Source organism: Lithobates pipiens, unplaced genomic scaffold, assembly GCF_037356315.1.
Source record: "Lithobates pipiens isolate NorthernLeopardFrog02 unplaced genomic scaffold, aLitPip1_a1.2 Scaffold_25, whole genome shotgun sequence".
NCBI classification, from domain to species: Eukaryota; Metazoa; Chordata; class Amphibia; order Anura; family Ranidae; genus Lithobates; species Lithobates pipiens.
Window position 1 is genome coordinate 220,773,219 of NW_027507787.1, and position 24,944 is coordinate 220,798,162.

General features: G+C 43.4%; 1 protein-coding gene across 2 annotated transcripts in view; it reads left to right on the forward strand.

The window, feature by feature from the left end:
• Nucleotides 1-24,944, forward strand: part of CTBP2 (C-terminal binding protein 2) — a 76,425-nt gene that overhangs the window by 28,801 nt on the left and 22,680 nt on the right. Inside the window, exons 4-8 of one of the 2 annotated variants that reach the window (XM_077455561.1) lie at nucleotides 5,729-5,935; nucleotides 13,442-13,656; nucleotides 20,066-20,196; nucleotides 21,042-21,095; nucleotides 23,433-23,560. In XM_077455561.1, the coding sequence (XP_077311687.1) occupies nucleotides 5,729-5,935; nucleotides 13,442-13,656; nucleotides 20,066-20,196; nucleotides 21,042-21,095; nucleotides 23,433-23,560 (735 nt within the window). The remainder of the gene's footprint in view (nucleotides 1-5,728; nucleotides 5,936-13,441; nucleotides 13,657-20,065; nucleotides 20,197-21,041; nucleotides 21,096-23,432; nucleotides 23,561-24,944) is intronic. The other variant, XM_077455562.1, reaches the window with a different exon arrangement.

The window sequence follows — 24,944 nt, forward strand, 5'->3', positions numbered from 1 at the left end:
ATGATACAATCCCACTTCTAGGCTTATTCACGGAGAGTGCAGGACAATGTGCAGAATTCAGTACAGGCAGTCCCCGTGTTACATCCATCCGACCTACATATAACTTGTAAGCGGAGGGGACAGCTGGAAGTGGGAGGCAATCTACCCCTAGGAAGGGAAATTCACTCCTGTAACAGTTATGGGAAAAGGGAACCTCTACTGAAGCTTTATCACCAATCCTTATTTCTACGACAACCCAAATTTTTTCAAATACAATTTTCACAGGGACAGGAAGGGAGGTGACTTCTGAAAAGGGGCACAGATGGCAAAACACGCGTTACAGGGGTGTTGACACTTTTCTATGCTATCTACCAAAACCCTAATGCCGCGTACACACCACCGGACTTTTCGACTGATTTGGTTCGGCGGACAATCCGACAGACTTTGCATCTGTGGTCCGCCGGGCTTTCAAACGAACGGACTTGGCCACACACGATCACTCCAAAAGTCAGACGGATTCAAACGTGATGACATAGAATAAGGAAGTTCATAGCCAGTAGCCAATAGCTGCCCTAGCGTCGGTTTTAGTCCGTTGGACTAGCACACAGACGAACCGGATTTTCCGCTAAAAGCCGAGTCCGGTGGACAAATTTTAAGCCAGTCTTATTTCTAGGTCCGCCGGACTTTTGGGAAGAAAAAGTCCGCTGGAGCCCACACACGATCGAATTGTCCGATGGACTCTGGTCCGCCGGAAAGACCGATCGTGTGTACGCGGCATAATAGTTTTTTACCTGGAGTTACCCTTAAAAAAATTACCTGTTCCAACTTCCATATGAATTCAACTTAAGAACAAACCTACAGAACCGTTCTTGTTTGTAACCCGGGGACTGCCTGCAACTTTAGGGCTGCAACTAACGATTTTCATAATCTATTAGTTGGCCGATTTATTGTTTCGATTAATCGGTTAATAACCTTATAAAAAAAAAAAAAAACTTCTTGGTCAAAGGAATTTTCAGACAGTGGATGTGGTTTTTGTTCAGAAATGAAGTGAAAATTTCAAACAAAATTCTTTCATTTAGCGAATGTACAAAGATTTTTCATCTGAATATTCTCACCTGAAAATTGATCTGTGAGGCCACCATAAGGCTCGGTACGCACCTATGCAGTTTTTGCTTTTGATTTGTTTCTGCAGTTTTTTTTGCTGTGCGTTTTGATTTTTGCGCACGTGATTTTACTGCAATTTGCATTTTTTCATTTTTTTGGGCAGATTAAAACACATAAATTGCTGCAAAAACGCATTACATTCTTTTCTCCAGCTTCTCCATTGAAGTATATTGAACCAAAAAAGCACCATTTTGCATTTAAAAGTCCCTGACACTTTCCAAATACGCAGCGGTTGGAAAAAGCACAAATATGAACGGGTCCCATAGGAAACCATGTAAATGAACTGTAGTGCGTTTCTGCAAAAAGCACCAATAAACATATAGATGTGAACCAGGCCTAAGATGTTTAGTAACATAATGGGGTTAAAAAGACTAAAATTAGCCCTTTATAGTACAAAAAAAGGAGATAATCACTACTGGAAGGGGTTCATTTTTTTTACTGTAGAACAGTGAAAGTAATATTTACAGTGATTATATTTTTGTACTATAAAAGGGCTCATTTTTGTTTTTTAACCCCATTATGTTACTACTATTATGAAAATGGTAATCGATTAATTGTCGATGAATCGATTTGTTGTTTCAGCCCTACCTGTAACCTGTGTTTGGTTTTTTTCGTTTTTTTTTTTTTTTTACCCATTGTCACTGCTTTTTGTACAACCTTTTATTTTATTTTTTCCATCCTGAAGTTGGACTTTAAACATGAATCCATGTTTGCACATTTATAGATGTGTTTTCTCTCTTTGAAATTGATAATTACTCCATTTTTGCTTGTTCTATGGACGCATTCAAATGAGAATAACTGGTTAAATTGCAGTTGCTGGTATTTAATTTGTCACCACTAGCTGCTAAATGAATGTTTTCAGTACAAGCCGCCACATAAACTGCTGTCTTCATTCTCTTTTAGTAACCATTTTGTTGTTAATGTGATTCAGAACAGAAAAAACATTCCATCATCCACAAAGCAGAGAAAACCTTTCCAATTTGTTCTTTCTCACGAATGCAATCCTAGTATAAAGCTTGATTGTCAGCATAGATACAGGAGAGCCTCTCCTCCAGGTATCCTCTGCTGCATACAGATACAGTAGACTGATGAGTGCAAAGTGTATTTCTTTTACAAACGGGCCTAAAAGGTTTTGTGCTTCTTGTAAGCAAATTTATTTTTATAAATTATATTACTTTTAAAAAATAAATTTTATGAAAATGTTTAATGTACAGGTGCACCGAATGGAAATTTTGGTGCCGAAAATGACAGTTTAAAAAAAAAAAAAAACATTTTTATATATAAAATTGTATTTGACTTTTTAATATCATCAATTTAAATTAATATATGAATTTATTGTTGGCCATTATTGGTACCTTTTTTAGTGCAAGGAAAGCTCAAGAAAAATGCAGTCTCTGACCAGCTTGTATTGTGTCCGCAGTCTCTGACCAGCTTGTATTGTGTCCGCAGTCTCTGACCAGCTTGTATTGTGTCCGCAGTCTCTGACCAGCTTGTATTGTGTCCGCAGTCTCTGACCAGCTTGTATTGTGTCCGCAGTCTCTGACCAGCTTGTATTGTGTCCGCAGTCTCTGACCAGCTTGTATTGTGTCCGCAGTCTCTGACCAGCTTGTATTGTGTCCGCAGTCTCTGACCAGCTTGTATTGTGTCCGCAGTCTCTGACCAGCTTGCATTGTGTCCGCAGTCTCTGACCAGCTTGCATTGTGTCCCCAGTCTCTGACCAGCTTGCATTGTGTCCCCAGTCTCTGACCAGCTTGCATTGTGTCCCCAGTGTCTGACCAGCTTGCATTGTGTCCCCAGTGTCTGACCAGCTTGTATTGTGTCCCCAGTCTCTGACCAGCTTGTATTGTGTCCCCAGTCTCTGACCAGCTTGTATTGTGTCCCCAGTCTCTGACCATCTGTGTTGTATCATGTCTGCAATAACTTACTTTACTTTACTAACTTAAACACACTGTTAATAGTATTAGCAAAATTTCCATTCGGTGCGCCTCTAGCAGGTGTGATACAGGAGATGGTCGGACAGACTGCAGACCAGATGCAAGAGATCAAGGCTGCCTCACTGGCGGCGCCCGGATCAGAGGCGAGGCTGCCTCACTGGCGGCGCCCGGATCAGAGGCGAGGCTGCCTCACTGGCGGCGCCCGGATCAGAGGCGAGGCTGCCTCACTGGCGGCGCCCGGATCAGAGGCGAGGCTGCCTCACTGGCGGCGCCCCGGATCTGAGGCGAGGCTGCCTCACTTGGCGCCCGGATCAGAGCAGCGATCTCTCGCTGTGTCACAGAGCTGGATTAGATTCTCCCGGGCCAGGTGGCTGCAGTAAGTGTCCCGCCTCCGGTGATACCTCACACTGATTCAATGTCCTGGCATCGGATAAGCGTGTCTTCCATCACAGGCGGCTGCCCGGACAATCCGCTCAGTGACTCTGGGAGATCACTGCTCTGCGTGAGGTGGAGGGAGGGCATGACTGACCGAGCCGCCAATGTATGGACCTCGGGGAAGACCCTGCCCCCTTTTCGGTGCCGTTATCTGCACCTTTTCTTTCGGCAGCATGCCGAAAACCGTTTTCTGTTTCGGCGGCTGAAATTTTGGTGCACCACTAGTCTAATGTTTAGAAATGTTATTGCTGTGTCTTTATTAATGTTATGGTAATTAATTTGCCACTGAACTGTTATGGTAATTAATTTGCCATTGAACTGTCTCATTAAAGGATAAGTTCACCTTTTTAAAAAAAATGGCAAAATGTGCATTTTTTTTTTTTTTTTCTCAGGAGCCTTTAACGCATTGCACCAGTAGGGGTTAAACACTAATGAAAAGAAAAAGGGCAAAGAACAGCGTTGGGTCGGACTTGAAAGGCACATTGGACGATATTTAAATTAAAAAAATATATTTTATTGATAACACTTCATTGTGCAAACAGAGCAAAGTAGAGAGTTAAAAACATATAACGCACAATAAACAAATACATGATGCAGGAAAAGTATTTGCGCCGTATGTGTTTCTTCCATTTGCGAATAATCGCACCAACCCTCTCAACAAGCTGCTTGGCGATGGTCTTGTAGCCCATTCCAGCCTTGTGTAGGTCTACAATCTTGTCCCTGACACCCTTGGACACCTCATTGGTCTGGGCCATGGTGGAGAGATTGGAATCTATTTGACTAAGTGCTTCTTTGGACAGTTGTCTTTTTATACAGGTAACAAGCTGAAATTAGGAGCACTTCCTTTAGGAGAGTACTCCTAATCTCAGCTCCTTGCCTAATATATGAAGACACCTGGGAGCCAGAAATCTTGCTGATTGATAGGGGATCAAAAACGTATTTCACTCATTAAAATGAAAACCAATTTATAACTTTTTTGAAATGTGTTTTTCTGGATATTTTTATATTATGTCTCTCGCTGTTAAAATAAACTTACCATTAAAATTATAGACTGATAATTTCTTTCAGTGGGAAAACGTATAAAATCAGCAGGGGATCGAATACTTTTTACCCTCACTGTAAATTCTACTGTAGATCGTTTTTCTTAAAGTGGTTGTAAATCCCAGTCATATCTGTAGTGTTTACTTATCTCTCTCCAAAGCTCTAAGTCAGTGATTCTCAACCAGGGTTCCTCCAGAGGTTGTAGGGGTTCCTTCAGCATTGGACAATTTCTGCCTCTCAGATAAGTTCCCACCGACACCATTGATCTTTTTAGCTATCTGTAAGGAGGTAATTCTTCCCAATGACCACAAGTGTAAGGACCATTCTTCCCACTGACCATCACACTAATGTATTGTGAGTTGTAGATTTCTAAAATTTAGCAGGGGTTCCCCGAGATCGGAGAACTATTTCAAGGGTTCCTCAGTGTTGAAAAGGTTGAGAAAGGCTGCTCTAAGTGTCGTGTCTCTCTGGTGCTTCGCTCCTCTGTTATCAGCATGAGAAGTTTTCCAACACATGAGATGACATGAGCAAAAAAATTTGTGTGGAGGATGGAGATGAAAGACTGAGTTTGTCTATTCAGATCACAGCTCTGCATGTTCCTTCGTTCCTCTGCCTATAAAGGGGGGGGGGGTCCCTTTTGCTCTAATCAGTTAATTAAGAGACTGCCTGATTGTATCAGGTAGCTTCTGATTCTTGATAAATCCCCTTTTATAGGCTTTATGGCATTTTATTTTATTTCTTTTATTGTTCTACATCTACATTGATTAGGTGCCGTTCATGTAGTGTCACCCACAGATATTGATTTAGCAGGGTTCCAAACCTGCTCCAACTTATCTCCTGGATGATCAGTGGTTCCAGTATGCCATATACATCCTATGTGCATGGAAGATAGAAAATAATAGAGCAATATTAGCATTAGATATGTGAAAATGTTCATAAAGTCAAGTTCTGGGCAATTTTTGTTCAACTTAACTTGTATTGTTGAATGGAAAGTGTTTTGAGAGTTTATTTTATTTTTATTGGAATACTGTCTTGAGATATATACATTGCAGTAATGCTTCATAAAGGGTTAGTTGAAGACCACTTCTGTTTTGTCCTGCCCAGAGCAGACCAGTTGTGTTCAGAGATGTTTTTACGTAGGAGATGACAACTTGAATAATGTGTTTGTCTTTTAGGAGTGGCCGTGTGCAACATCCCATCAGCGGCTGTTGAAGAGACGGCTGATTCTACAATCTGTCACATCCTTAATCTTTACCGGAGGAACACGTGGCTGTACCAGGCACTGCGGGAAGGGACGCGGGTACACAGCGTGGAGCAGATAAGGGAGGTAGCGTCTGGAGCAGCCCGGGTGCGCGGAGAGACTCTCGGCTTAATAGGATTTGGTAAGCGCTATGCTGGAGAGCTGGCTAAAATGGGCCTTGGAATTAAATTCCATAACAACTTATCGGGGACTAACCTGCCCTGAAATAATGGAGGTTAAAAGGGAGAATATGGTTGGAAGCTGCGAGGCAGCGCAAGTCTTATTTTCCTTCTTATTTTGAACGCATAGCTGTCCTGTTATTTCAATCGTTTTATTAAATAAAATATTTCCCTTGGGGTAGTTACTACAGCAGTGGGCGATAATTACACAGCAGAAATACCATTTAAATATGAATGTTGATCATTTCAACCCAGTCTACCTGCAATGCGGCACAAATTTTCAATTTGGAAACCTGAGTGTCCCTCACCAGCTCCAACTGGTCAAGAGTATCTTTTTATTGTCTAGACCAGTGATTCTCAACCAGGGTTCCCTGGAACGCTAGGGTTCCTCCAGAGGTTGCAAGGGGTTCCTTCAACATTGGGCAATTTCTGCCTCTCAGATAAGTTCCCACTGACACCATTGATCTTTTTAGCTATCTGTAAGGAGGTAATTCTTCCCAATGAGCACAGGTGTAAGGACCATTCTTCCCACTGACCATCACACTAATGTATCATGAGTTGTAGATCTCTAATTTTTAGCAGGGGTTCCCCGAGACCGGAGAATTATTTCAAGGGTTCCTCTGTGTTGAAAAGGTTGAGAAAGGCTGCTCTAGACCTATGTGATAAGAGCCTAAACTGTTCTTTACCAGAAGAAATGTAAAGCTGAATCGAGTTGCGGTGGAATATGACCTCCGTATCTTGCTAGTGATTTCAGAATCAGATCATGGATTCATCCAATTCTTTAAAAAATTAGATTTAAAAAAATTTCTTCAAACCTAGACTGGGAGGGGTGTTGCAGTTCCACATTCTTGAAGTGGATTCATGTGCGACATAACATTTTGCCAATTAAAGCTACTTGTCATTGGAATAGGATGTCTAGGTTTTGTCTAGCACAGCATTTCTCAGCCAGGGTTCCATGGAACCCTAGGATTTCTTCAGAGACTGCTAGATGTTCCTTGAGCAGAGACAGATCGATCTCCTGTCAAAAAACAACAAAGAAAAATTCTCGGCTCACAAACCAGCCAGCCTGCAACAAACCAAATTGTTCTGTCTAATAGTCCACCTTAAAACCCAGAGGTTTAGTTTGCACATAATTGTAAATATATGCGTAAGCTGCAGGGTCACTTCATGGTAGTGTACTGCAGTCCTAACCTAACCCCCCCCCCCCCTTTTACAGCAACTCCCACCCACCTCCCCCTTATGCCACCTATCTCCTACCCACCTAAACCTTCCTTCCCAATCAAAGCCCCTTACGCATGCCTCATTCTGCCCTGCTTGTAACAGTGGAAGTGTATTGGTCTGCTGACTCATGAAACCATGCATTCCCTATGTGGTTGGTATCTTATAATCTGTTACTAAAATGGTTTTCCTGCCTAACCACAACTATTCTCAAAAATGTAACACCCCCCCCCCCCACTTACTACCGACCCCTAAAATCTGCCTTGCTTATAAATAGTGCCAGGTTAGGTGGTAGTGGCAGGCTAGGTGGTAATGCCAGGTTAGATATACAATAGTGCCAGGTTAGGTGGTAGTGCCAGTTTAGGTGATATACATTAGTGCCAGGTTAGGGTGGTAGTGCTGGAGTAAATACATGACAACATGAATAGATAAGAGTCCTGTTACCCTCTTCCATCTGCACTAAAAGCATGAATCTGACTGTCCCTGCTGCTGCAGAACCTTCTTCTCCCCTTCCCGGAAGTAAACATAAAGGAAAAAAAACCTCACATGTGTGCTGGCAATCTGAGGATTGATTCTGGCTGCTTCTTCCTGGAACTGTAATCAAAATGTGGCTGATGGGAGGGGCTGCAGCACGGACAAAGCATTGCCGCCTCACCGTGCCCACCTCTGCCGCCTCACCGTGCCCACCTCTGCCGCCTCACCATTGCAGCCTTAGCGCTGTGTCATGGAGTTGAGTGTGAAATCATGTTCTGCCGTGCTATGACAAAAGTTCCGCCCTCCTAGACCAGCTTGTGTGATAGACGGAACACTGCGTCTATCACAGGAACTGGTCTAGGAGGAGGGTGGGACTTTTGTCAGAGCGGCAGAACATTTCAAAGCTCCGTGACCCAGCGATTTCCGAGTCCCGCTGTGCCTGTGCGCGAGAAGGAGGGAGGGGAGCGCTGCAGCCAAGCACAGCAGAGCCCCAGGGCAGGTAGCCCCAGTAGACCGGTCCGGCCCTGTTGGAGGGGGGGCACATGGGGGGGGGGGGTCAGTGCCCCCTGTGGCCCCAGGCTGGTGACGCCAATGTCCATACTGGGGTCAAACGCACCAAGTATTCCAAGTATTCCTTATTTCCTATTCCATTTTTTTTACTTAAAACATTTTACAACTTACTGGGAGTAGTAGAGATCTTCATTTTCGGTTAGGGTTTTCTTAGACCAGAAAAGTATTTCAAGGGTTCCTCAAGAGGAAAGAACGGCTCGTCTAGAGATTCGGTAGGCAAATTTGATGCGTTGTGAGATTTCCACTGCAGCTCTCAAGGTTTTCTAATAATGTCTGCTGCACATAAGGAGCTTTTCATCAGTGCTGCTGCCATTAACAATCAGCTTCTTTCTTCTAATCTTTAACCCCCTGTACTCAGCAAATTACATCACACTGGTAATACACTGAGTGCAACTGGCTTAACATGCCAAGATAGTGTATAGTTGGCATTAAGCCTAAAGCCAAAGCCAACTATACCGTTTTTATTCTGCCATTGTCAGGCTCCAATGTTGCATTTTTGCTTTTACAGCTGCCTGAATAATAGTATACGGGTATCTGTTCTGTAAAGTGTCTTTGGTGGATAGTTGGCTAATGTTTGTAAAATAAAAACCTTTATTAAATGGCCATTTTGGTTTAAAAGCAAATTTAAAGAATTTATTGTATTTGCTAGGTTTAGGCAGTGTTCAGTTAGAACTATAGGCAAAACATTGTTTTTTCTCATTTTGGAAAGAGTAAGGGAGGGTTATAACCCCTGTCAGTTGTGTGCCATTTGTGTCCCACTGGGGAGATTTCCCTTCACTTCCTATCCCATAGCCAAAACAGGAAGTGTGAGGAAATGCCTGCAAGTCCACCAGACACCATAACTAGTTCCCCTCTATTACTTATCTGGGGACAACTCAAAATTTGGGATTTTCTTTTACTTTCAATGCTAATGGTAAACAGGACAAATGGAGAGGGTGAATCGCCCTTACTGGGACACAGACTACAACAACAGACTTTCTAATTCAATAAAAGTTCTAATTCATCTCTACTGTCCAAACCCATAGCCCCCCCCCCCCCCCCCCCAAAAAAAAATAAATGTTGCCTATAGTTTTACGTTAATGTTACATAGTACACAGTTGGTAAGGTTGGAAAAAGAGTTCAAGAAGTCCATCCAGACCAACTTGTGTGTGTGCTTTATGTTTATATTACATTGTATATCCCTATATGTTGTGGTTGTTTAGGTGCCTGCCTAATAGTTTTTTTAAATGATCTATTCTCCCTGCTGTAACCACTGCTTGTGTAAGAGAATTCCACATCCTTAACACTCTTAGGCCCCTTTCACACTGATGTTCCGTTCAGGCCCGCCTGTCAGTTTTTCAGGCGGACCTGAACGGGTGCTCCATAGAGCTCTATGGAGCGTCGGATGTCAGCGGTGACATGTCCGCTGACATCCGACCCGCTCCGATCCGAAAAAGTGTAACGGAGGAAAAAGCTATTTTTCCATCCGTCTGCGGATCGGATCGGGTGACGACGGGCACTGCGGTCCGTCGTCATCCGATCTCCCATAGGGGAGAACGGCGCTGTGACAGGTCCGTCCCTGCGCAGTGTGCAGAGACGGAGCTGTCATCTCCCTGCTCAGCGGGGATCGACGGAGTGATCCCCGCTGAGCAAACGGATATCCACGGGGCGGATCAGAACTGATCCGCCCCGTGTGAAAGGACCCTTAGTGCTCATGCACACGGACGTTTTAAAAACTGTCTGCAAAGCTAGCTCCGACGTCTGGAAAAATCGGCGTTAAAAACACGATTTTTACCGCGTTTTGCATTGGCGTTTTTGCGCGTTAAGTAGCGTTTTTAAAGAAACACATCTCTTGGCTATAGCACTCAGAAAACAAAGAAAATATGTTGCGCGTTTGTGCGCGTTTTCCCGCGATTCGCGTTTTTACAGCTCTAGCTCCACGCCAGGGAACGCACTGGTCCTGGGTTTTTTTTACAGCTTAAAAACGCCTATGCCATTTGCAGCTCAAAAAACGCCTAGGTGGGCATGAAGCCATAGACTAACATGGACAGGCCTTTTTAAGCTGCAAAAAACGCTCAAAAAAGCGGCTGTAAAAACGTCCGTGTGCATGAGGCCTTACAGTAAAGAAGCCTTTATGCAGTTTAAGGTTAAACCACTTCTCATCTAATTTTAGTGAATGGCCATGTGTTTAAATTCCCTTGTACGGAACAGTTTTATCCCTATTATGGGGTCACCAGTACGGTACTTGTACATTGAAATCATATTCCCGCTCAAGCGTGTCTTCAGAGAGAATAAGTTCAGTGCTTGTAATCTTTCACTATAGCAGAGATCCCCCAGTCCCTTTTATTAGTTTTGTTGCCTTTCTTTGTACTCGCTCCATTTCCAGTACATCCTTCCTGAGGACTGGTGCCCAGAACTAGACAGTGTACTCCAGGTGCGGCCGGACCAGAGTCTTGTAGAGCGGGAGAATTATCGTTTTATCTCTAAAGTTGATCCCTTTTATAGTGTATGCCAATATTCTGTTTGCTTTGTTAGCAGCAGCTTCACATTACATGCCATTGCTGAGCCTATCATCTACTAGGACCCCCAGGTCCTTTTCCATCCTAGATTCCCCTCCAGAGGTTCTCCCCCCAGTGTATAGATTGCATTCATATTTTTGCCACCCAAATGCATTATTTTATATTTTTCAACATTAAACCTCATTTGTCATGTAGTTGCCCACCCCATTATTTTGTTCAGATCTCCTTGCAAGGTTTCCACATCCTGTGGAGAGGTTATTGCCCTGCATAGCTTAGTATCATCCACAAACACAGAGATTGAACTGTTTATCCCAGGCGATTTATGAATTAAAAAGGATTGGTCCCAGGACAGAGCCCTGGGGGACCCCACTAGTCACCCCTGACCATTCTGAGTACTCCCCATTTATCACCACCCTCTGAACTCTTCCCCCATGGCCAGTTTTCAATGTTTTTATTGCATCTTATACGCACAAAACTGGCCAAAGGTGTGTGTGTGCCCAAGACTCTCAGGCCACCCTTGATGGTTGGAGTAGCTGAAAAATGTATCGCCATAGATACATGTGCAGATCCGTTTATGTTTAATGCAGAAATGTGAGTTGCCTGAGAGAATATCTGAACCACGGTAGCCGTTTCCAAAACGAGAATGGCATAGGGCAAAGCACTAGCCACTAGTATTGCCCGTGGTCTGCCTGAAGCTGGTTTTTCCCATTACTACTTACCATGCCTTGTTCTGCACTGTGTCTCTGTGTGGAGGCAGCCATCTTGGTAGGGAAAACATACACACTAGAGCGCAAATGCTTAGTGCATTACCACCAAAACCATCAGAGAAGCTCTGAGGAAGTCGGGGGTCTGTCCCCTGAAACTCATAAGCTTTTCTACAGTGTGGCAATAGTCACCAGCTGGAGCATCGTACATGACCAGCTTGTATTTATTTTCTACTTTGTGAGTAGAACACCGTTGTGCGTTTTCAATAATGGTTTTAGTAGTAACGCACTAGGCGTTTGCACCCTTTTGTGTGTATTTTGCAGTGTTTGGAGGACCGCCCAGTCTGAGGAGAGCTGCTTTGCTGAAACCACTGCCTGCCATAGTCCTGGTTTTTGGGGAAGTCCTGGGAATGAGTTCTGGGTGGTGTTGGTTTTTTGGTTTATCTTGGTAGAGAAGCAGGACACCGCTTTCTCATGTCAGAGCTTCCCCGTGTTGACTGGTAAACTGAGGATTAGTGTGGAGTAAGCTGCAACAGGTGGGAGGAAGCACAGATTCGTAGAATGAAGAAGCAGGGAGATCCTTGCACTGCAGTTGCTCTCAGGAATAGCTTTCTGTGCAGTAAGGAGAAGATGGAGATTTCACGTTTAGCCCCTTTTTCATTTCCTGCGTTTTTAATTTTTGGCTACTTAAAATGTTTTTGGACCTCCAGCTGTTGCAAAACTCCAAGTCCCATCATGCCTCTGCCTCTGGGTGTCATGCTTGTGGCTGTCAGTCTTGCTATGCCTCATGGGACTTGTAGTTCTGCAACAGCTGGAGGTCCGCTAATTGCATATCCCTGGTGTATGTTGTAAAATTTCTGTTTTTGGGTGGAGTCGGGAAGAATTAGAAATCTGGGGCTTTGTCAGGGAGGTTTCCCCATTCCTTCCTATATTGCTGACAACTGTACAAGACAGGAAGTTAGGGGCAAAATCTGCAACAATGACACATGCCGAAATAAAAATCTGCTAGCATTCTCCTACTATACTAAAGAAAAGCATTTTTATTGTCTTTATTGCTGTTGAATTCCCTACGCTTCCGGTCTTGTAAAATGTTCCCCATGACTAAGCTCTGGGGGAATGGAGTGAAATGTGTTGGGGGTGTGGCCTGCTCGGAGTCCAGGCTGAGGTTGCCACTCCATTCATCTCTGTAGGACACCATAGATGTGTGACTTCCAGGGGTCTCTCCCTTTCTTGTAAAATGTCAGCCTGGGCAGGAAGTAAGGAGATGTCTCTCTAATGCAGGGATATGCAATTAGCGGACCTCCAGCTGTTGCAGAACTAAAAGTCCCATGAGGCACAGCAAGACTCTGACAGCCACAAGCATGACACCCAGAGGCATGATGGGACTTGTAGTTTTGCAACAGCTGGAGGTCCACTAATTGCATATCCCTGCTCTACCCTCCCTTCTAGATCGTAAGCTCTAACGAGCAGGGCCCTCTGATCCCTCCTGTATGATGTAAGTGTACTGTCTGCCCTCATATTGTAAAGCGCTGCGCAAACTGTTGGCGCTATATAAATCCTGAATAATAATGGATCCCCAGACAGCAGAAATATTCTGGCCCTTTTCCACTCCATGCAATGCCAGAGAAAAGTTTTTGGCCAGACACACTTAATTGAATTTATAGACTGCCATATTATCCTCACCTGGACAGAATCATAAACTCGGGTATGTCCTATAACCAACAACATGGACTGCTCTGTGTAATTCCCAAACACATTGATTAGACAGAATGTACCTTCATGCAAAGAAAAATATTATTTGGGGATTAGATATATATTTAGTTTTTTATGGATTAGTTGCTTAACAAATAAGGTTGATTACCTGTTAAAAAAATAAGGTTGACAATTTTAGTTTATGCATTAATGGGGGGCAGCTCATGGTAGGAGCACCCCGGATGGTTCGCGGTTACAGTTTTTTGAAGAAGTCTCATCAGTTTCATTATCTGATGTTTTTGTCTCCTCGCAGGTCGCGTTGGACAGGCCGTAGCAGTGCGAGCCAAAGTGTTTGGCTTTAGTATTATCTTTTATGATCCGTACCTGCAAGATGGGACAGAACGGGCTCTGGGGGTGCAGAGGGTGTACACACTGCAGGACTTGCTTTACCAAAGTGACTGTGTGTCTCTGCACTGTAACCTGAATGAACATAACCATCATCTCATTAACGACTTCACAATCAAACAGGTAACTAGATTGGTTATGTGTTTTCACAGAACTCCCCTTCCCCAACAAGCTGCGGGATTCAGCCGCTTAGGTTGGTTATTTTCAAACGCTGTTCTTTTGTACCAGTTTTCGTATCTTAGTTCCAGCTGTGCTGTAGCATTCCTTTTTTATGCATTATATGTTCTCATACAGCATGTTTGTACTGGGTAGTCGCAGAAGGCAATAATTCTATGTACGTGCACAGGGCCGCTGTTAGAAATCAGAGTCCTGTACAGCTTACCTGACGGGGCCTCCCCTGGCCCCGCCTTGAATCAAATTGCAGGTTTATCTTCAAGTGATATTTATCTATCTTTTGTTATCGGGTCCTCCATTCACTTCTATGGATCAGCAGATGTAAACAAACTTGTGTCTGTTTACACCCGCCTACCTCCGATCTGCTAAAACAAAACAAAAAACAAAAGAAAACAAACAGAAGGGGATCCACTCCCTTCCGTCGGGTTGGATCAGATTTGAGGGCATATAAAGAAACAAAAAAAGGGCGGGGCAAGTAGGATTTTCCTGGTACTGTCGCAAGACATTACCACAGCTTTACTTAAAAACTATTTGTTTTTATTTGACATTGCAATTTAAAAATATGTACATTAAAAATGCATGGTGAGCCCTCTAAGAAGGTCAATACACCTCTGAGAGGTCACTCAAATCCTAAGGATACCTCCCAAGAGTCGTATGGACATCAGAATATTCACACGCTCAACATGTTTCGCGGTTAACCGCTTCTTCAGGAAAGGAAACTAAAACAAGTGGAAGAGAGGACCATACACTCAGAGGCTAAGTCATGGATAGCAATCAAAGGGGAGGCATCTGGGCCACCATTTCTGGGCGAGCATCGGAGCAAATCCAAGGGGTCCTACAGGTACTCAGAATGAGATGAGCAATACTGAGGGAAACGCAGATAGTTATATGGCGGTGGATACACGCTGCTGAATCTCCTCATCCAGGAGCTGGTTTAGGATGTTTGGAAAGCCCTCCCCTTTTATTTACAAACTGTCATTTCTACTCTGTGGAACCTAGTTCATACACACTGGACACCATAATGGTCTTATGCCATCAAACTTGATGGAAGTAATAATGAGATATATTTAGTCTTGATATGAGATCTCCTTTCCACGATCTTAAGATTCAGCTGCGTTCCATCTATCCCACTGCCATATAATTATCTGCATTTCCCTCTGTATCGTTTATCTGATGGAAACGTCCTACTGAGTACCTGTAGGACCTCTTGGATTTGCAATGCCCGCCCAGAAATGGTGGCCCTGATGCCTCCCCTTTGATTGCTAGCCATGACTTGGTCCTCTCTTCCACTTTTTTGTTTCAGAAGTAGAAAGTAACCACAAAACATGTTGAGTGTGGGATTATTCTGATGTCCCTATGACGCTTGGAGATATAGTTTGAGTGACCTCCCATTAGAGGTGTAGTGACCATCCTAGAGGGCTCACCATGCATTTTTAATGTACATATTTTTAAATTGCATTGTCAAATAAAAATGAATTGTTTTTAAGTAAAGCTGTTGTAATGTCTTGTGAGGATACCAGAAAAATCCTAGTTGCCCCATTCCTTTTTGTTTTCTTTATTCTAACATGATTTTGGGATGTAGGTACCTGTAGTCTTCATTACATATTCCTTCTGAGCAGTCATGTCTGCTCACAGATTGGAGGAAGGTCAGCTGTAAATTGACAGCCCATAGAGCAGAGCCGGCTGTGTCTGCATAAGCAGAGCAGGCATGGACCTGTTATCAACCCGCTCCTTTCTGCTCAGCGGGGATCAGTGGACAGATCGCCCACGCTGAACAAGTGGATTCTGCCCTGTGTTAAAGGGGCCTTATGCCAACACACAGCACAGCAGGTTATGACGTGATAACGCACAGTCGGCAGGTGCTATGTCACAGTGTCACATGGTGCTGGGTGCTGACCTTATTGGTCATAAGTTAATAAGGTTAGCAGGGGTGGACTGACAACTCATGGGGCCCCCAGGCAATCAGATTATGGGGCCACACAGTATACAATCACACAGTATACACATACATGTTTCTATTGGCTGAGAAGGTACTGGAGAGGTCGGATAGCTATAATCTCTGGATTTTTAGACCAAAAGTATGTCAGTAAGGAACATTTCAGAGACAGATATATATATATATATATATATATATATATATATATATATATATATATATATATATATATATATATATATATATATATATATATATATATATATATATATATATATATATATATATATATAAAAACGCAGATTTGTACATACTGTCCCTGGTTTTACTGAGGCTGGCAACCCTGATGGGGCCCCCGGGCAGTGCCCAAATAGTCAGTCTGCCCCTGAAGGTTAGCACCCAACAGCCATGTGACAGCTATGACCGAGAACCTGCTGACTGCGTGTTATAGTTATCATTTGATAGCATAAACTATTCACCTGGGCACCTCTGTGCTGCAGCCACAAAGTTTGGCTCCTGCTATTCCATGTTAACTGCCTGCCCCCGCCCGCCCACCCACCCACCTACCTCATATAAGCCTCTCGGTCTTGGCTACTGAGGATCTGGAGCTGAGCGGAGCATCACAAGATCATTCTGCCAGGGAAGGCAGTGGCAGCAATACGCGAAGGGGCCACGGGGAAAAATAAAGGTCCCTCCACTGCTCTTACTATCACATCAACAGAGGGGCCCAGAAAATTGTAATTCTATACCCACTAGGCATCATGTGGGTTCATAGTACAGCCTCGACATTTTGTCCACATATATCATTTTTGGTGTAATGTGCATTTGTAAAGAGACACTGTTAGAAGTATCGGTAATCTTCATGACTCCAGCTGAGGAGCCATAGGATGGGGACATCATAATCGGGCACCTAAAGAAATAAGATGCCCATCACTCAGGCCAGACTGATCAACAATCAATGTGCTTGTGAAGTATTTCTCATATAACAGGCTATATGTGTCACAAGGAAGTTATCAGCGTGAAATATCTAGATGGCTGAATAAACTGAAAATCGGGCTTCAAGAGAAAGTGGCTGCACGGTACATAAACGTGATAATAGCGTGTATATATTTACCTAACTGTACCGCCATGCTGCCTGTGTGGCTAAACCCATATTTTATTGGGCTCATTCACACCAATGTGCTGCGGTGCATTAACTTTGAATGGACATCAACACAACTGTTGCTTTCATTTCAATAGGCTGACTGCTGTGAGTGTTCCTGTTCCCTTAAAGCATGAATAACAGCACAGTGCTTGTGCTTTGTAACTTGCCCCCCCCCCCCCCGTATCCCCTAAAATACCTGGCTGATCCTGCCTGGCTTCATCCCCCCCCCCCTGTAAACTGACCACTGTATATCATGGCTGCTGAGCCCTGACACTGTGGTCAGTTTATGCGCTGTCACCAGCAGGCCTACTCTCTTGTGTCCTTCCCTCCCTGCCAACTCCATCCACTCCACCCCCTGCCTGTCAACTCCATCCACTCCACGATCCACCCCCCCTGGTGCAATCAAATCTATAATATAAGCATGCCACCCCTCTGTTCTAGAACACTATATGCCCCTGTGTCTGTGCTGTATAAAAAAAAATGCAGATTATACCGTACATGGGGGGTGGCTCCCCGGCGCTCACGTGACTTTTGGATCTCTCTCCCCTCTCTTCCCCTCCTCCATGGCTGACATCAGTGGCAGTGCTCGGCCTAGCCCACTATAGCTGTTAGCCAGGCAGAGGAGAGAGCCGAGAGCCATGTGAGTGCCGGATATGCTCTGATATACAGTATAATGGGTATTTTTTTTTTATACAGCACAGGGGCACATAGCGTTGTATACAGTGACGGAAAAAAGTATTTGCTCCCCTGCTGATTTTGTACGTTTGCCCACAGACACAGAAATGATCAGTCTATAATTTTAATGATAGGTTTATTTTAACAGTGAGAGACAGAATAACAAAGAAATCCAGAAAAACGCATTTCAAAAAAGTTCAATTGGTTTGCATTTTAATGAGTGAAATAAATATTTGACCCTTTCACAAAACATGACTTAGTACTTGGTGGCAAAACCCATGTTGGCAATTGGAGGTCAGACCTTTCTTATAGTTGGCCACCAGGATTTTGTCCCACTCCTCTTTGCAGATCCTCTCCAAGTCATTAAGTTTTCGAGGCTGATATTTTTACAACTCGAACCTTCAGCTTCCTCCACATATTTTAATTTGGGATTAAGGTGTGGAGACTGGCTAGGTCACTCTGGGACCTTAATGTGCTTCTTCTTGAGCCATCTTCTCGGTCATTGCCATGATGGAATACCCATCGATGACCCATTTTCAATGCCCTGGCTGAGGGAAGAAGGTTCTCACCCAAGATTTGATTGTACATGGCCCCGTCCATCGTCCCCTTGATGCAGTAAAGTTATCCTATTCCCTTAGAGAAAAACACCCCCTAAACCATAATGTTTCCACCTCCATGTTTGACAGTGGCGGTGGTGTTCTTGGGGTCATAGTCGGCATTCCTCCCTCCCCCAAACACTGCACGTTAAGTTGATGCCAAAGAGCTCGATTTTGGCTGCCTTGAGATCATTGACCAGATTCTCCCTTGTAGTTTTGGGCTGATTCCTCACCGTTCTCATGATCATTGAAACTCCAAGAGGCGATATCTTGCATGGAGCCCCAAACCGAGGAAGATTGACCGTTATTTTGTGTTTCTTCCATTTGCAAATAACCGCACCAACTGTTGTCACCCTCTCAGAAAGCTGCTTGGCGATGGTCTTGTAGCCCATTCCAGCCTTGTGTAGGTCTACAATCTTATCCTTGGACAGCTGTTTGGTCTTGGCCATGGTGGAGAGATTGGAATCTGATTGCTTTTGTGGACTGGTGTCTTTTATACTGGTAACAAGCTGAGATTGGGAGCACTCCCTTTAAGAGAGTGCTCCTAATCTCAGCTTGTTACCTGTATAGAAGATACTTGGGGGCTAGAAATCTTGCTGATTGATAGGGGATCAAATACTTATTTCACTCATTAAAATGCAGATCAATTTATACATTTTTTTTTTTTTAAATGCATTTTTCTGGATACTATATTTTTGTTATTCTTTCTCACTGTTAAAATAAACCTACCATTACAGTTATAGACTGACCGTTTTTTTTGTCAGTGGGCAAATGTACAAAATCAGCAGCGGTTCAAATACATTTTTCCCTCACTGTAACAGAGGATGTCGTCATCATCATCATCATATAGTGTTGTTAACAACCAGTTTAACAATGCACATCATAATGTGCATTAACGTGCATTAACGTGCATTAACACCCCTTTCACACCAGGGCGTTTTGCAGGACTATAGCATTAGAAATAGCGCCTGCAATCCACCCTAAAGAAGCTGCACCATTGTGTGTAGTGTGAAAGCCCGAGAGCTTTCACACTACAGCGGTGCGCTGGCAGGACGTCAGAAAAAAGTCCTGCCAGCAGCTTCTTTGGAGCGGTGAAGGAGCGGTGTGTTTACCGCTCCCCATTGAAATGAATGGGGCAGCGCTGTAATGCCGCCGGCAAAACGCCACTATTGCGGCGTATTGCCTGCGGTTTTAACCCTTTTGCGGCCGCTAGCGGGGGGTAAAAGCGCCCCGCTAGCGGCCGAAAATAGCGCGTTTTAACGCCGACGCAAAGGGCGGTGTGGTGTGAAAGGGTGCTAAATGTATTGTGAGCGACCAGCCCATTCACAATAAATGGGCTGCTAAAGCTCTGAAATACTCAAATCAGACTTGCAGCATTTTTTTTTTTTTAAATCCACACACAGCAATGGTTCACGTCTGTGCATTGTGGTTAACAATGCAAGTGCCTTGGTGTGCCAATCAAAATGACCACAAGCAGTGGCACCACAACGAATCACACTGCACTTAATATGTTTCCGTAGGTTGCAGTAATCCTGTGTGTTTTACTATGTGACCTCAGCACATTGGTGTGAATGGGCCCCAGTGCAGGATACACGTCTCGTCTGATGGTAGCCTGCTCTTTAACATTGCATCCATTTATCTTATTTTAAGAAGTCAATATGTGATGAACAGAAGAGATGCAGGTCTTTTAACCATTGATATTAGATGTCCGTACCGCAGGTACAGTGTCTTGAAAAAGTATTCATACCCCTGGAAATTTTCCACATTTTGTCATGTTACAACCAAAAATGTAAATGTATTTTATTGGGATTTTGTGATAGACCAACACAAATTGGCACATAATTGTGAAGTGGAAGGAAATATTGGTTTTCTGTTTGTTTTTTGTTTGTTTTTTTCACATATTTATTTGTAAAAAAAAAAGTGTAGCGTGCACACTTTTTCAGAGCACTGTATATAGTCTCTCCTGGAAGATTTCTATATGATCTTTTTCTATCTTTCTCTCACCAGATGAGACAAGGAGCCTTCCTAGTAAACACAGCACGTGGGGGTCTGGTGGATGAAAAGTCTTTGGCTCAGGCTCTGAAGGAGGGCAGAATCAGAGGAGCTGCTTTAGATGTACACGAGTCTGAACCTTTCATGTGAGTGTGGCAAAATCAGGGAGTCACCTGATATATGTAGTTTTCTCTTGTGCCCTCCAGTGCAAGTGTTCTCTGCAAGTACTGCAGCTCTGACAACATGCAGGGTTGGTAATTAGATGTGCAATGCACAGGTACTAACACCACTAGTGGTTTTTAACCACTGGGCCATGGCCTGCTTTCTCTGAGTCTCCAGCCAGTTGTAGAACCCCTCACAGTGCCTTCCATCTTCTCTAATGCCCCTTAACCTCCCACAGTACCCCCTGAGAGCCCTCAGTGCCCATAGTGCCACCTAGCACCCTGCAATGTCCCCTAGCTTGTTGCAGAGGCTCCAGCATACCCATAGTGCTACCAACTTCAATCAGTGTCTCCCAGCACCCTCAGGGCCCTACAGCATCACTCATAGTGCTACCAACCTCAATCAGTGTCTCCCAACACCCTCAGGGCCCTACAGCATCACCCATAGTGCTACCAACCTCAATCAGTGTCTCCCAACACCCTCAGGGCTCTACAGCATCACCCATAGTGCTACCAACCTCAATCAGTGTCTCCCAACACCCTCAGGGCCCTACAGCATCACCCATAGTGCTACCAACCTCAATCAGTGTCTCCCAACACCCTCAGGGCTCTACAGCATCACCCATAGTGCTACCAACCTCAATCAGTGTCTCTCAACACCCTCAGGGTCCTACAGTCCTCCCAGTTCCCCTGCAAAGCCCACAACCTCCAGTTACCCCCAGCTCCCTCATGAAACTTTATCCACCTACAGGACAACCAAGTCTGCTACAGAGTCCTGTAACTCCCTCCAGAGTCCTCCAGCATTTCAGTAAACAATTTTGTATTTCCAGAAATAAAAAAGATGTATCTCTGCGCTGTGGTGGGGCGGCAGCTGACACAGATAAGTAATACACTAAACTTATAAATAATCATAAGAAAAATTGTGTAGCGCCAAAAGTAAATGAACAGAGATGAGATGAAAATGCTGTGTTCTAAATGGACAGCACATTGAAATAAAGTCCAAAAAAGTGTTAAAAGTGAAAAACAAAAAAATCTTTATCTATATATCTGTGTGTGTGTGTATATGTATGTATGTATATATGTATGTATATATATGTATGTATATATATATATATATATATATATATATATATATATATATATATATATATATATATATATATATATATATATATATATATATATATATACATTTTTTTTTATTATCTCTCTATTTATGATCTCTCTCTATACATCTATAGATTGTAAGCTCTAATGAGCAGGGCCCTCTGATTCCTCTTGTACCAAATTGTAATGTCTGCCCTCATGTTGTAAAGTGCTGCGCAAACTGTTGGCGCTATATAAAACCTGAATAATATATCATAGAGATATATAATCATAGATGGATGGATCTCGCATATGTATGTATGTATGTGTGTGTGTATATGTATATGTATGTATGTATGTATGTGTATATATATTAGCTATATAATCTATAGAAGTCCAATCATGTGCATGGAAATCAACAATAAAAGAAAAAAAAGTAGTGAAAAATATAGATTTAAATGTACAGTCCCATGATAGGATCAGCAATATAAAGGTATTGATGAAAACACAATAGTTCAGTGCAAAGTTGTGCACAAAAGTGTGGTGGTGTCTTGAAAAGTGAAGAGTTGATCCAGTACAGAGCTCCAGAATCGCCCACCTCACCCCCTGTGAAATGGACGATCACCAGAAAAGCTGCCCGCTGCTAGAGCAGCAAAACACGCACTCAGTGTAGATCATCTGTTGTGGGAAGGCTTTTCAGCAACTCGCACCGTCCAGATGTAACTGTAGTAAATAAAGTTCATGGGGAGCCAGATGAAATCTCCATAGTCTCGTTTTTATTGGAATTGTAGGTTGAAAGCCAAATATAAAATGAATCATAAAAACATAGGACAATGTGTGCCACTGCCGACCTGGTATCAGCCAGTGGCCTGGCGTCAGCACTAGTGTCTGCTCCCCAAAAAGTATTTCAAAAAGTATTTCCATACTTTTAATATTTAAGTATGAACTTTTTTTTTTTTTTTTTTTTTTTTTTATATATTGGTGCATGGAATGATTTGGAAGAATTGTATAGACCCCGGTCTCTATAAGGTGGAGAACCATTGCTCTATATAAAAGTTCTCTGTATTTCCCAGTACAATCGGCATTCCTACACCTTGTACTTTCATACAGGTAAATCCTTCATTGTTGGCCATTGGATTGTTACTAATTAAACTTCATAAAACCCTTTCCCTGCCCAAGCAATGTCTAAATTAATGCAGCTTTTACACTACCCATCTGGCTCTAATCACGTGCTTCAACCCCCCCCCCGGAATCCATGGATCCAGCGCCCCTGCATGTAGATCCGATTTTGATGGGGAAACGGATGTATGGGGGCGACTGATGGGAACAGGGATGTAAGGCCTCATGCACACGGAATGTTTAGACTTTGGCATTTAAGTGCGGCCAGAGGATACAGGTGCACCATTCAGGCCCGCTGATGGCAGACTTTTAAATTCTATTCTCTTCCAAGGCTGTGGATTAATTTATAAAGAACAATTATTTTTTTTTTTTTTTCAGCTCACAAATCTCTGTAAAATATACAATTTGGCCCTCAAAGTGAAACGTTTTGAGACCCCCCTGATCTATAGCATTGACTCAGAATTCACTGGAGCCAGGCACAGCCAGAAAGTTAGCATTTTCAGGATACAGAATACTTTTTCATTTTTGACCTACGGCATAGTTCAGTCTGAACATATTTGATCCAGTTGGGGTCTTCAGTGAATAGTTTTATTCATACTTTACTTTGTATTTGAAAGTGTAAAAAAATACAGAGGGGAGTTTACTAAAACGAACAGAATCCGGAGAAGCCGTGCGTAGTAAATCGGCTTACAGTTCCAGCTTGTTCAACTAACTCCATGTTTTAGTGAATGATAGTTTGGGCCAAAAGTTGGACCTAACAAATGATTTCCTTCACTAACACATGGAGCAGCTCTGTTTTAACTGAATGTAGTTTGGGGTGCCAGTAACCATCGATTGGCATCCATGCACGTCTCTCAAGGGTAGTGCATTTACATGCGGTGTGGGAAATGCACAAGGAATGTGACTTTCCTGCACCGTGTTCCTTCCAGTGTGAATGAGCCCCAAGGAAATTCCTCTGATGTTTGCTGCTATAAGGAAAATGGAATGATTTATCCCTCCTTGGTCATGCCTTGCAGATACGCTCAGGGTCCTTTGAAAGATGCTCCCAATCTGATCTGCACCCCCCATACAGCTTGGTACAGCGAGCAGGCCTCCCTGGAGATGAGAGAAGCTGCAGCCACTGAGATAAGAAGAGCAATCACAGGTAGGTGCTGGACAGACTGTACTAATACATTCTCATAAGCAGAGGTTCTATTTCAAGGAGTCCTCCAGAAACACCAACGCTGGTCAGACACTAGAAGTCCATTTCCTTTAATCCACTATGAAGTGTGAGCGTCCAATATTCTGTATAATTTGCGTTATTTCGCTTGAATGTTCCACTGCCCTTTCTTTGTCAATATAAAGGGAATTTCATAATACAGTTGTAGCGTTGCACAGATACTAGTGTTGGTGCCGATACCAAGTATTTACACAAGTATCGGTACTCATGCAAATGCACCGATACTTTCAGGCTTGCTTCTTTGCGCTGTCAGCGGGTCTCCCCAGTGTTAAAGCGGACGTTCACACAAAAATTGCACCTCCGCTTTTCGGAAACCCTTCCAGGGGGGAGGGGGGGTGCGGACACCTGTCTAAGACAGGTATTTGCACCCACTTCCAAGCATAGACTCCCGTGGGAGTCTATGCCACTTGCCACCCCATCGCACTGTCTTCTGGGACATGCACAGGTCCCAGAGACAGCAGGGACCACTCGGATTGTGCAGCACAACTCGCGCATGCACAGTAGGGAACCGGGAAGTGAAGCAGCAAGGCTGTTTCCTGATTTCCCTTAATGAAGATGGCGGCAGCATCCGAGGAACGGTTCAGCCTCCGGTACCAACATTGTGGGTGCTCTGGACAGGTGAAGTATCCTTATTTTAAAAGTCAGCAGCTGCAGTATTTGTAGTTGCTGACTTTAAAGCAGAAGTCCCACAAATTTTTTTTTTTTTTTTTTTTTAAAGATTGGAGCTGTCAAAACAGCCAGCAATGTTTATTAACAACATTGCTCAGCCTTGAAACACTAAAATAAAAAGAAACATGGTTTCTTTTTGTATATTTCTATTTCTTCAGCTACAGATCAAAGGGTTGAACAAATGTTTCTCTGTTTTAAACCTTTAATACCCCTTAATTTACTCCAATCAGCCCTAATTAACTCCCTATTCTCCACCATTTAATTATTTTCCTGCTTTTTTTGTCAGCAACCTCCCAATGTCTTTCCTTGGCTTGGTGCTGCCACCTGCTGGGGAGACACGACAATGCTAAGACCCCTTTTACACTGAAGGCAGTTTTCAGGTGTTTTAGTGCTAGAAATAGCACCTGTTTATACTTTTATTTTTTTATTTTTTCCCCAAGCTTATTATTTTGGATTATTTTCCATTCAAGATTTAATATAAAACTAGGACCAAAACCTAATCCCTCCCAAGATCTATTAACGCTAGATCTTCCCCCTCCTCCCACCTCCCCCCCCCCCCTCTGCCTACTCTGTGGACCACCCCCTTCAAACTGACACTCTGCCTTAGGTGGTTCCTTCCTCCCTCCACTCAGCCAACCTG